The following is a 13488-nucleotide window of genomic DNA, read 5'->3' on the forward strand; positions in this document are numbered from 1 at the left end:
AGACAAATAATTACTTAACGTAATTCTACACAAGTATTTTGCGCAATTTACATATATTGAATCAAATGTGGGAGGTTATTTGTTAAAATATTCAACTTTTTCTTGTTATGCAATCCATAAAAGTTTGTACAATCATATTTGATAACTTTCTTAGCATTTTGTATTCACTTCTAAAATATATCAAATAAAAGCGAAGTGAACTTACTGTCTCAACGAAATCTATTCGACCATGATGAAGCTGGACTCAGAAAAGCGACCTAGAAAATGAAGGATTCCTTCATTTTCTAGGTCGCTTTTCTGAGTCCAGCTTCATCATGGTCGAATAGATTTCGTTGAGACAGTAAGTTCACTTCGCTTTCCACAACTGCAGATGTCCTGCCAAATAAGGTGTTTCAATGCGGCGAATTTCGATATTTCTTTTCGTTTGAAGTAAAATACTTCTAACGTTGAATACAGGGATGCCGTTTAAACATTTTACCCAATTTTTTAAATGTGACGGCAGATGCCGTTGTACTCACCGAAAGAATTAGATTTTTACGCTATCTGATTAGAATAATGCACAACAGTTCTTCAACTAATTCCATAGAATGTAAAATTAATTCAAATTACGGAAATAATACATTTGGGCAAATAAAATCACTCAAAGATAACTACTGCGCTTTGATTGATCCGTATTATTCGACCGAGCGAGCAACCGTTGCTAGGAAAACCCCTTTTTGTCAACAAAAAAATTAAAGGGTTGTGTACAGGACACGACCACGGTGACATTAAAAATGTAGCTCACTAGGTGATTGGCATTATTTGGCTGATCCATCTAGTAAAAATAGGCTGGTCTGTCCAGAAAATATATTCAAAAGAAAAGTAAACATTGTATTATTAAACCAATTCTGCAGCGTTTTATGTTATATAGGTGTTTTATGTGGTAATAGGACTGACATAATTATATCTTCAGTACAGCGGTTTGTTTCATAATTTAAAACAGATTTATTTAAAAATTTAAATTAGTATACTCAACCGTTCTATTTGTTGTATACTTTAAAACGCAATTAGAACTGTGTTTTAAATACATAGGTTAGGACAGATATTCTGACTGGTTAAACTGGGAAAACAATTTTAAGTCCAGTAACGCTTAAGACATGGCTTAAATTTTAATCAAAAAAGAACACCCGCTTAAACTGCTGCTGGGATGGTAAGTTCTGTTTTAAAATTTTCCGTTGTGTGCAGTACGAAACAAAAGTGTTCGAAATTAGAAAACAAAAAGTTCTGCTGGGAATGTGATTGTTTCCGATGCAATTACACTCAGATTTTTCACACAGGGGATACAGGCCGTGTAAATGAAAACAGCGTAAATTTAAAAAACGCGTTAATGAAAACCGCGTAAATTTCAAAATCCGCGTAAAAAAACCTGAGTGTACTCTTCTATATAAAATACTACGCTGCTGAACAGTGCAATAACTACAGAAGCACGTTGTCAGATGCCTTACTCATAAACAACATATAACCGAAATATGAAACATGAAAACCAATAGGATCTTTACCCTACGCAGCTACAAAGCGCCGTAAACATGGATTAACAAGTTACAACGCACACGCATGCATAAAAATAAATACTCGACAAACATATGATTACGGCCTAAAAGCCATCTGTCAAAATCCACTTTGAATGGAAATTCCAGACAAACCGTTACTAGTTGAACGCAGTTCACAACATTTTATGAAAGAGAAAACTTTTCTCTTTCGTTTACTACCAACATCTGTGATTGGCGTGTAACGGTTTGTCCGGAATTTTCATTCAAAATGGATTTTGACAGTTGGCTTTTAGGCCGTAATCATATGTTTGTCGAGAATATATTTTTTTCAAACGCAACACTCTTAAGCAGCACACACCGTATTGAATTAAATCCAAACCACCCCACCCAAATCATTCTGTGACACCGTGCTGGTACCCGAAAAATCCGCACACGGCCACCGCTGCCGAAAATGCATAGCGTCTACCGCTTAGTGTAGTGCCCAGACGCTGCAGCCATGATCTTACCCGTTCGACATAAGAACAAAAACTGATTCAAACGGGTACGCGTCACCTCTATTTATATACTAACCGTATATGGTTTAGTCACTTAGGTACGAGTGTGTGCGAATGCCAACGTTGCCGAAAATCGATAGCGCTTATTGCATCGCCCGGAGAAGATGTTGCTCGTATGGGATAAGAGCAACAACTGATTTAAACGGACATGCGTTGCTTCTATTTATGACTTTTCGTGTGTGATTGAGCCACTAACCTACCCTCTAATGACGGCTGTGTCTGAGAAATCTGCCTCACGAATGGTAATTTTCCCGTTTTTCGTGAACTTTTTAATTTTACCAATTTTTAAAAGTCTACTTTTATTGGGGAGATATTAAATTATTACCAATATTTAAGTTAGGTGTTTCTGTTAGGTGTTAGGTGTATGAATGATTAAAATCCATCTAGTAATATCGGAGTTATAAACGTGCAAACCTTACATAGTTTCGTTACATGGGAGATAGTTTAGATTTTAGACTGACACCTAGCCCCAGATAGTGGAGTAAGACATTTTTAATGTCAAAAAAGAAGAAAAATTCATCAACGACATTTGATGTTTGTCTCTCTGGCTGATAAATACACTTATTTCTTTCCGCTTGTATTTTGTCGTGCAAAAGCCCTTCTACTGGCATTTAACTGGTCTAGAGCGGGTTTAACATACAGTGGGTCCACAAAGTATTTGTTCTACGATTTGATCCTTAATTTGCTTTATTTGCGTATTAAATACACGCTTTAAACTGGCTTATTTCTAAAAATATGCAGCTAGACTAAAGTATTCACTATTTGTGAAAATATTCAATAATCGTATATTAAAGCATATTACCTGAACTTATACTAGATTTATTCTATAATGATACGCTTATAAGAGAATAAGAATGAATAAGAAAGATCGATTAAAAAATTCAAAAATTGTTTCCCGGGATGGAACCTCTACCTCCCATCTGCGGGAAAATTTCTGTACAGCTAAATTCAAAGATGTATGTGAACATACCAGGCAGGGTGTGTAAAGAGTGGCAATGTGTAGTGATACAAACACTGATTTGAGAACTCTTCGTTGTAAGATCTGCCACATCAGAGTAAACCCATGTGATTTTTTTGAAAAAATGGCTTATTGACAACTAATTCAGTTTTTTTTGTATTTGGAATATACCATCTTAATCCGATGTAGTTATTGAGACATTTATGGAATTTGGGTGATATAATTTATGAATTTTTTTTAAGGTTTATTTGACACGGCTTAATGCGTTAGCACAACTGAGCCGTGCATCTTTAAAGCTTTTACAATAAGTAAAAAATAAAAGGTACTAAGAATGTCTATCTGCCAGATCTTGTTGCCGCTGCGGTTTGAGATCCTTTTTCTTGGTGGTGAAGCCGCATGTGGGCCATTCAGTCTGCCTTCTCTCACGTTATCGTTCCCGTCCATATCATCATCGGTACTGCTTTCTAGCTGTTCACGATCAGAGGTTCTTATTTATTTCTTGTTCTAACGGGTCGCTGTTGTAAATCCGTCTTCATCGGTATTTGCTTCTTTATTGGTGATGCTAGTTGTTGGTTTGGAAGCGATTGTCGTGGTCGTTGTACCTGCATTATTGGTTAATTGGATCGTTGTTTTTGGTTTATCTGTAAGTGTCGGTCGCTGCTTGTTAGATTTGTCTGCAGTAGATGAGTTTCGACTAAAGGGCGAACACGAAATTATTGCGACACGGAAAATGTCATGCCAATTTTCTTATAATGTTTAAAATCAAACCAAAATTTTAGGGTAGTTTTATACATATATTTACTTCAAAAATCAAAAGAAAAGTTAATCGATGGGGCCATGAGTGTAAAATTGAACGCATTTTCGCTTGATGCCCTCCATCAAAGTCTGTACAGTGTCATCCGGTACCAGTTTCTCAGTTTTTTTTTTTCATTTTCTTAACATGTCCTTCTCGTCTTTGACTGTCTTCTTGCTCTTCCGAAGTTCCCGCTTCATCATTGCCCAGTACTGCTTCACCGGGCGCAGCTCCGGACAGTTTGGCGGATTCATGTCCTTTGGAACAAAATGGACAGAATAAGGCTCATACCACTCCATAGTGGCCTTATGCGAAATCTGGCCAAAATAGCGGAGCTTCGTCGTGCTGCTGCAAGAACGGCAAAAGGCGCTTCTCGAGGCACTCAGATTTGTAGATCTCGCCATTTACTGTGCCCTTTGTCACGAAAGGCTCACTCCTCAGTCCGCAAGAGCAGATGGCCTGCCAAATGAGATATTTGGAGGCGAACTTCGACATTTTCTTCTTCTTAAATTTGTCGTCCACATAGAACTTGCTCTTGCCGGTGAAAAACTCCAACCCCGGAATTTGCTTAAAATCGGCTTTTATATACGTTTCGTCGTCCATCACACAGCAGCCATATTTTGTCAGCAGGGCTTCCGTGCCCGAGTTTTAGCCGTCGATTGTTGCCGCTCATCGCGGTTTGGGAAGTTCTGTACCTTGTATGTATGTAGTCCAGCTCTCTTCTTTGCATTCTGGACGTAGCTCTGCGACATGCCGATCTTTTTAGCCAAATCACGGCTTGAGACGTTGGGATTTGCTTTAATCATCCGCTTCACCTTTCCCTCCGTCTTTTTGTTCTCCGGTCCCGGTTTTCTTCCAGCTCCTTTGCCGTGGTCCAACGTCAACCGCTCCTGGAACCGCTTCAACACTCTGGAGACGGTTGAATGGTTAATGTTCAAAATTTTCGCAACTGCCGGTGCGACAGGTCAGGAAATTCCAGGTGTTTGGAAAGAATTTGTTCTCTCGACTCGCGCTGGTTCACCTCCATTTTCGTTGAATCGAAAAACACGACTTCGAGTTTAACAGCATGTAAACAATACACATCAATGAGAAAGTGTGCAAAATTTGGTTGATTTTTACCCAATGGTAAAAAAGTTATGCCCTGTTGAATGTATCGCAATAATTTCGTGTTCGCCCTTTAGTTGCTTCGGCGTATGATCTTTCGTAGTGGGCTGTATGGTTACAGAATTGGTATGTTGGGGTCTGCCCGGGATATGTGATTAGCGTTGTTTGCTTATAGGTTACGCCTTTCTTCGGGGATTTGCATTCGAGAGTCATGTAAGAAGTTATTGGTTTAGTCACTCGCATTCTCACAATACGAACGCCGTTGGGAATGCCGGTGAAAAAATTTTATCCAGGTGGCATTCGTAATAGATTCTACTTCTCCATATAGCGACATGATTCGTTTGATGTACACTTCCTTAGTGCGCGGGGCCAAATCATGGATACGCACGTTCACCATGTCGTTTTCCATATGCACGGGGATCTTGATTTTGGTATTATTAAATTCGACCTCGTGTTGCATGTTGTTCTTTGCAATGAAGTTTTCTGCCTGTGCTAAACTTCTAAACGTGCCAGTTGCTTCACTGGTGCTTATAGCCTGCTAGGGGAAGATGGGGTAAAACGCATCCCCTAAGGAAATATGACCATAACTCAGCTATAGAACATTAATTGAGAGAATTTAATTAATGATATCGTTAAGCCAACATTTTTCTCTGTAATCACAATCATAACGCTTTGCAAAATATTCAAAAACATGAAAAATATTCAATTTTTCAAAATCATTGAAAATTACCTTTTCAAAACTAAGCGGGGCAAAAATGCACCACAACAACGGAACATAATGCACTACAACAACGGGACAGGATGCACTGCAACAACTGGGCAGAATGCTCGGCGAACAAGCAATTAGTTCTGTTTTCTGACAGGATTTCACAAAAGTGTGTCGTTAAATAGCCTTAGGTTATGCAATTAGTAGATTTTCAGAACGATGTTTCTGTTTTCGATGAAAGAATCAGCAAAATCAAAGCAGAGGGCATTTTGCCCCCGATGAAGCAGATATAAATTTAGCAAAAAGTGAACTAATTAATAGATTTTTCACATATAGTAATACAGAATAATGAGCTGAAAATCCTTTTTGCACGAGTCACAATAATAACAGGAGAAGAGCACGTTATTGATTTTTGTTAATTTCTCGAGCCGCTATTGATGTACGGTTATCAAACTTTGACAGTGTATGTTTACTATGGCGGACTTCCGACTGATGTTACCCTTTTCTAGAAATTTTCAGCAGTTTTCGATATAACCAAGGGGTGAATTTCGCCCCGGGGGTGCGTTTTACCCCATCTTTCCTATAGCGGTTTTTTGCTTCTGCTTTGTGCGAGGTCAAAAGATAGACTGATATTTATAAATTCTCCTTAATACTTAATAAAAGTTAAAACATAGAGAAAAACTTATCTAAAAATCATCAACAGTTCCACTATAATGAATAATTACAGCTCGAAACGAACGAAGCAAGATGGAAAAATTACATCTGCAGAACAACGCTTTTTGGTTACAACTGCCGCAGCGGTTTTACACCCTTAGAAAAAGAAACATGCTAATTAAAGTCTCGTAGCCCTAACACATACGAGCATCCAAACTGACATATGTAGATTTACGTTCGATTTTAATTTTTCCAGATATTGAATTTCATGAACCACGTAATTTTACCCTAGAGTGACTACTTTATCAAGTGTTGATTAGTTTAATTTCATATCACTACACATCAAAACAAATATGTTTGCCGTATTTTTCATGTCAAATAAAGGTACATTACAATAAATTATACTTCGTCATTTAGTGAATCACGTGTGGTCAACTTGTTTCAAGTTTTGAAATACATCACCGGTAAAATTCATACTTTTTCGAGCGTAATGAAACAAAATGAATAATGTACGTCTTCAGGTGGGAAAAACAGAATCTCTTCGTTTATCTAGTCTATTGCAAAGTCTGCAATAGACACCGAAACGCAACCTAGTTTTGATGAAAACGAAGTGAATAGCCATGATCCGTCACAAAGAAATGAAACATACCTTTACTGTCGTGGTTTAAGCTACTGTTTTGGCTTTTGCTCAAGTGATGACTGGTGCTGGTAAACCCAAAACTACTGCTGGAGGCTGCTGGAACGGCGCTGCATGATGAGAGAGTGCCACACGATTTCCATTGTTTTAAAATTTCCACCACCTCATCATCCAGACGTTCCGTGTCGCTGCAGATTTGCAAAAATTAATCAGAAAAAAAGAGAAAATTGGTTAGAAAACATTTAAATAATAACGTTGAGAATGGCATATATGTATAAGTGCAAACTGTCGGGTTGAGCTGTAAATGTGAAAAAAGCACGCAATACTAAATCCGTACGGATAGGTGGAAAACGGGTCTTGTTTTAGGCAAGGAAACGGACGAGAAGAGCAAAATCGATTGCATGGAAAAGAGATTAGCATACATTTAAATGCAAAACAGAAGGAAAGTGTTGAAGGTTAAAACAGGCTAGGTATTAGTAGAATGAAATTGGCGAAAGAGAATCCATGGTATTATTGTACAAGTTTATTGGAATTATTGGAGAATGTAAGATTTTTTTTTTGCTCCTCTAGAGTGCAAATAATATGCTGCTTTGAGGGATTTAAAGAAACAAATGTTTTAATCAGAAGCAAGATCATTACAATTAATCAGTCAATGCTAATCGATAAGTGTCATTGAACAGGCACTAGTATACCTGGACACCAGGGTATCTAAAGTGCCCAGAAATAGTCAAGTAGTTCATTATTGACAAGAGTCCTCTGATGTAACTCTCAGTAAGTCCCAGTAAGATCAGCCAGAAAATGAGCAGGAATGCTGGCTGGTTCTAGTTAGTATTCCGGCAATCGATTCTAACAACAATCGTTCGTGTAACTGGAGCTGGAATACTAACTAGGACCAGCCAAGATTTTACTAAGGTGTGTGGACATGATGATGAACGTTGTCGGTTCGTTCCAACAGAGAAATCTTCTATAAATCATAAATGTTTTTCAACGCTGAAATTATTTTTCCATGAACAGTTCATGCTTTTTGCTATATATTGCCTGATTAATGCTGAATGAGTATGATAATAGGACAAGCAAAACATTTTGCGCACACCACCAAAAACAATCAATCAGCAAAGCGCATGTATACATTGGAGTGGCTCGCGGTGGTATGGGACAACTTTGAAATTTTTTAAACTAGCGGGAACAACGCTTTTTAAGTTCCTTTTGTGGTCCCAAATTGGTTCCTCCCCAGGTGCGCGTAGCGCATTCAAAGATGTTTAGGATTTTATATGGGAAAATCAATTATTTTATATTTACGTTACTAAAGATCGATATTAAATCAATTTGGAAAACCAGTGTTCAAATTATGTCTGTTTCCCTGTAGATAAAAAATGGCAAATAACCTCCAGTATGATCCAAATGTCCGTTATGCTAAATGTCATTTATGCCACAAAATTAGAAATTATGGCAAATAACCGTTATCTTTAGATAAAATAAATTATGCCAAATGTCATTTATGCCAAATGACCTTCAGTGTGATCAATTCTCAAAATTATGCCAAATGACTATTATGCCAAATAACGTTCGTTATGCTAAATGACGGCGCCGGTGATTGAATGGTAAACGTGACCGCCACTCATTCCAATTTGCCTGGAATTCCAGCCGAGGTCGTTGAGATTTTTCTGAGGTGAAAAAATCTTCACGTCGCGTCTTCCTTCGGAAGGGAAGTAAAGCCGTTGGTCCCCGGTTCATGAGTTTGGTTGATCGATATCTAGGTCCAGATAGTGAAGTCACCTCTCTGGCATCGGTAAAGAAGAAGTGATCCAACTTCTATACTCTTACTAACAAAAATGTCCTCCTCCTGTGATACTTGTGGAGTGCGCAGTAGTATATACGGCCTCTAGCAAAAGCAAGTATCGGACTAACCATTCCTTCCCTTTCCTTCCGCGATCTACGTTCGGGTCTGGCCGATTACCAGGAGTTGCACATTGAAAGATGTTTCGCTACTCCCAAGCATAATTATCTACTTATTCTCTGTGCAACTTCAGCTAGTCCAGATCGATAACGGAGTAGCAGCAAGGGTGGTTGCACAAGCTCAAGCTCAATAACGTTCGTTATGCTAAATGACCAAATAAATGTTCGTTATGCTAAATGACATTATGTCAAATGACCTAATGCTAAATGACTTAATGTCAAATGACCCAGACCCTTTTTAATGCTTCCGCTGTTATCTCATTGGAAACGGTACACCTGAACAATGCCGTATCGACACAGATTTTTCAATAGGGCCTAAGTCGAAATTTGGAAAATAATAGCCATTCGCCCTAATTCTGTCCAAAACTGTAAATTTCACCTTTATAATCTAATTGAGAAGTAGCGCCTAAGTCGAATTCTCGAAGAAACATGCATGTTTCGCCGTTTTGTTTTGTTTAATTATTAATCAAACTAAAACGAATTTTAATCAATTTTTGCCACTATCTTGTAGTATTTTAGTCGTATAATGTCATAATAGCAATAGCTGAATTTATTTACATTTGTGGTTTAGGCCCTAATAAAACATCTATGTCGAAATGTCGGGCCACTCTAGTATTCATATTCAAATAACCTAGTTCATGTATTTGTTTCATGTGTATAAAACATCGCAACAAAATTAAATTAATCTATCCTTCAAACTGCACATAAAATGGTTCACCGGGACACTTCCAGAACTTTTGAAATCCCAAGAAACACGATTGGAAACAAGCAGCGGTACAAAACAACAACGCAAAATTCGAAAGTCAGTGTGTATTCACATCGAATGTTAAATTTATGACGTCTTTGAGGGATTTTGGTTTTCCTGAGAGATAAATGGATAGGAACTACTGTCGTTGTCAATCTATATAACAATTACACGATTCTAGTACAGTGAAAACTCGTTTTTATCCGCTCCTTGGTAAATTTTAGACTGATAAAACAGGGACATTGATAGAATCGGGACATATATTTTTTTTTCTTTTTAAGATACCGAAGCTCTTAAAGTATTCTTCTTTAGACTCTAGATATAGCCTCATAACCCTTTCTGATTATCTTGTTCAAATTTCCCTTAAGGGGGTCAAGCAGTGCAAAATTCATAAAAAAATAAAAAAAATATTTTTGCATATTTCAGAACCCTAAGATAAGAAAAATATGCTCAAGAAAAGATTTACTCGGATTCAAGTTGATTCGTCTGGAAATCGGAGGATGATAAAATCGGGACTCCACCGTATATAATGGTAAGATTGTCAGTAACGAACTGGAAACTATCTTCATTGCACAGTCTTTCAAATTGATAGAAACATATTTCTATCCTAGCACCTAAAAATGAAAAATTGTGATCCGAAATAAAATATCCAGAGAATCTGTAATTCTTTCGAGCTAGTTTCTGAATGCCTAAGCAAAATAACATATTGATAATAATAATCGCTTGGTGGGCTTTCAACCTACTGTCGATAAGTGCCTATTCAGCCGGAATTACGAATAATCTTGCGTAACTATCACTTGACAAGCGGCAAATTAAAAAAAAAAACAATCAAATATTCCGTATGATATTTCAGGATCATATGATTTTTCATATTAGATATTTCAATATTAATATAAAATGACTATTTTTGATTCGAACCCTACATCATGAATTACAAATTTGTTCCCCCTTTTGTGTACCAAACTATATTGTTAGTTTTAAGATAACTGTAAATATTTCCTAAAAAACTATTACTATTGAATTCCTTGTTTTAAAATTTTTCATAAAAATTTTTTTGCCCCCTCTCTTGTATATAGAATCTTATTTCTAGTCTTAAGATAGCTGTAAAATTTTTCTCTTTTAAAAAAAATATTTCAATATTGTAACCTCCTAGTTTTAAAATATCCAAAATGTAAAAACAAAAGAATTTGGCACCGCCAAGCTAACGCATTTGTGCCTATCAAATAAACGAAACGAATAAAAAAATCATGAATTACAAAAACATACAGTTATCTCTATAAATAAAACATAGTCGATATACTTTTAGGCAGGAGTCAACGTGAGCAATATGGGTATAATATACAAGGTCGAACAGGGTGAGGTAGCCAAGATATCTCATTTCTAGTTGCAGAGCTTTTGCGTGAAAGTAGATTGCAAATGCATGAAAATCTTTTAAAATTTTCTGATTTGGTTTCAAAATTGTCATTCACCACATTAGCGTATTTCGCATATTGCAGTTTAGACGTCTGTGCGCCAGAGATGTTATATTTTCGCCCATCGGGTGACGTACAAATTTTGAAAACGTAGAAAAAAATTAATGCAGAGTTCCTTTGTTAACCTGAAAAATGGCTTATGAAAAAAAAACAAAAGGCTAAACTATAGTATTTCGGCACATGTTTAGTTGACTTGACCAAATGTTAAAGATATCGAAAAAAAACAAATATCTCTAATAATGCTTTTACAAATACAGATAATGTCAACCAGATATTTTGTTACACAGACTAAACACTCTTAAACAACATTTACTCGCGAAATCACCCCGTTCTACGCTGCCCTACAAATATACAAACCTAGAATTTAAAATCTATCAAACGATCAGATGATTTATTTTGAAACCCTCCTTCTATTATGTATGGGAACGTACAAAAAAAATTATTAAAGAGTGCATTTCATATTTTCAACCCAGCAAGTATAAGCTATTTAGGTAAACAAGTAAAAGTATTCAAACTTACCCAATGAATGAGTCATCTCCGAGCACTTCGTCGACGTCGATGATATCCATGGATCAATTAGTACCGGCCGAGTTCTCGCTAGTATTTTGTTGAACAAGGCAATACTTAAGGTTAGAATTACAGTCTTACAAACGAAATATCACTTCTCCATTAGGACCGATTTGTTTATTTGGTACAATTATTCACTATCCTGTAGAAAAGATAAAAAGAAAAAAAAAAGAAAAATCAGGATCACTCACTCCGGACTAAAATCACTCCATCTGCAATTTATTCTAGTTTGGTTACTACAAATGTAAGTTTTAATAATTTATTGCATTAATTAATTTTTTTTGGTTTCGTTTTTCATTGACTATATATTATTTGATATATTTTGTTGTTAAGATTACTGATTATCGTAAATAAATTCGAATAATTTAGTTAAACTTTTCGTCCCTTCATGTTTTTTCTTCTTATTATTATCAGTACTTTTAAAAGCCTTCTACGTTTCTCAATTTCACCCTGTTATTAATTTGAGCGCATGCATTTGAAGACTTGGACGATCATTGTTCTGAAGATATTACTGATTTCCAAACCCTTGTATATTAGCATATTCACCCATCTACACTTCCAGTCAAATTTTTGGAATCGCGTCACTTCGAAAAGTTTAGTATCTCCTTGAAATATTAAATTCAGGATGCCATATCTCGAGATTCTGCATATCTGCCACTTTCTTCAGTAAAGTTGTTGTTCGGCAGGTGAATGACTTGGATCAGAATTTTGTCACTACGTGACGTTAGTGTGCATATGATCATTTCAAATTGTTTTATCTCGTTTCTCTAAAGACTTGCAAAATTGTTAACCGCGATGGTGGGGTGGTTCCCGGGTACTATTTTAGACATAAATCCACGAAACTCCTGCATTCTTCCTCAATACATTGGTATTTCGTGACATTTTAGAACAAAACCGAGTATAGCTTTTGGGGGAGTAAAATTGATGATACGAGATACAGGGGTCTTCAGAAGGGCTTCGGGATCGTTTCCCCGTAACATGCCGATAAGGATACCCGAGCACCTGCAAAACTGACATACTCATAAATATGGCATTTTTAATAGATTTGGTATCTTCTGGTTATTTCGGATTTAGGGACTGTTTAAATGAATCGGATGAATTCATCTGGTTCTGGCAAGTTTGGATCTTCAAAGGAATGTTCCAGTATTGGATACTATTTGTATATTTCCAATTAATACTGGCGATACGATTGGTATCAAAATTCTTGGGATCGCCTCAAAAGACTGTATCTCATGGTTTCTGATAAATTTGGAACCATGGGTGGTCGTTCAACGTAGCCATATGACCCGTAACAATAAATAACAGGCTACTGAGAAATTTCAAGAATGTTGCAAAGATTTCAATAAAATTTACAAATCATTTCCTAGTACTAGAAATCCAGATAACCGCAATGCTGGTCAATACGACCTGACCAGCTCAATCACTAGATCTACATTCTATCGAGCTTCCTTAGGATGCATTGGATCGCAAATCCAGAAAAATCCGACCACTCAACACCATAGCATTTTGGCAATATTTAAAATAACGTCCGATATAAATGAGAAAACTCTTAAAAAGCTTATCAATCGTATGTTATGACGTGCAAGACAAGGATCAATACTGATGCAGTATATTTTGAGGAAGCTAAAATAAATAAAACGCCACGCTTAATTTAAATATCTCAATTAAACATCTTGCATTTGATATATTTTATAAACACACAAGCATTATGTAGTGAAAGAGTCAGTCTTAAAACAGTTAACTCTCCATATCTCGATGGTTCCGTCAATATCGAGATAGAGAGAAAGTCAATCGTAGCCTTAATTGTCATAAT

General features: G+C 36.5%; 1 protein-coding gene across 3 annotated transcripts in view; it reads right to left on the reverse strand.

Moving 5' to 3' along the window:
* The window catches only part of LOC131689898 (serine-rich adhesin for platelets), a 54405-nt gene that overhangs the window by 15181 nt on the left and 25736 nt on the right, over positions 1–13488 (reverse strand). For all 3 annotated transcript variants that reach the window (XM_058975258.1, XM_058975259.1, XM_058975257.1), the window contains 2 exons: positions 11628–11817; positions 6948–7123 (listed from right to left, as the gene is read on the reverse strand). In XM_058975258.1, coding sequence (XP_058831241.1) covers positions 6948–7123; positions 11628–11677 — 226 coding nt within the window. In that variant the 5' untranslated portion in view covers positions 11678–11817. The remainder of the gene's footprint in view (positions 1–6947; positions 7124–11627; positions 11818–13488) is intronic.

This window comes from Topomyia yanbarensis, chromosome 3, assembly GCF_030247195.1.
Source record: "Topomyia yanbarensis strain Yona2022 chromosome 3, ASM3024719v1, whole genome shotgun sequence".
Taxonomy (NCBI): Eukaryota; Metazoa; Arthropoda; class Insecta; order Diptera; family Culicidae; genus Topomyia; species Topomyia yanbarensis.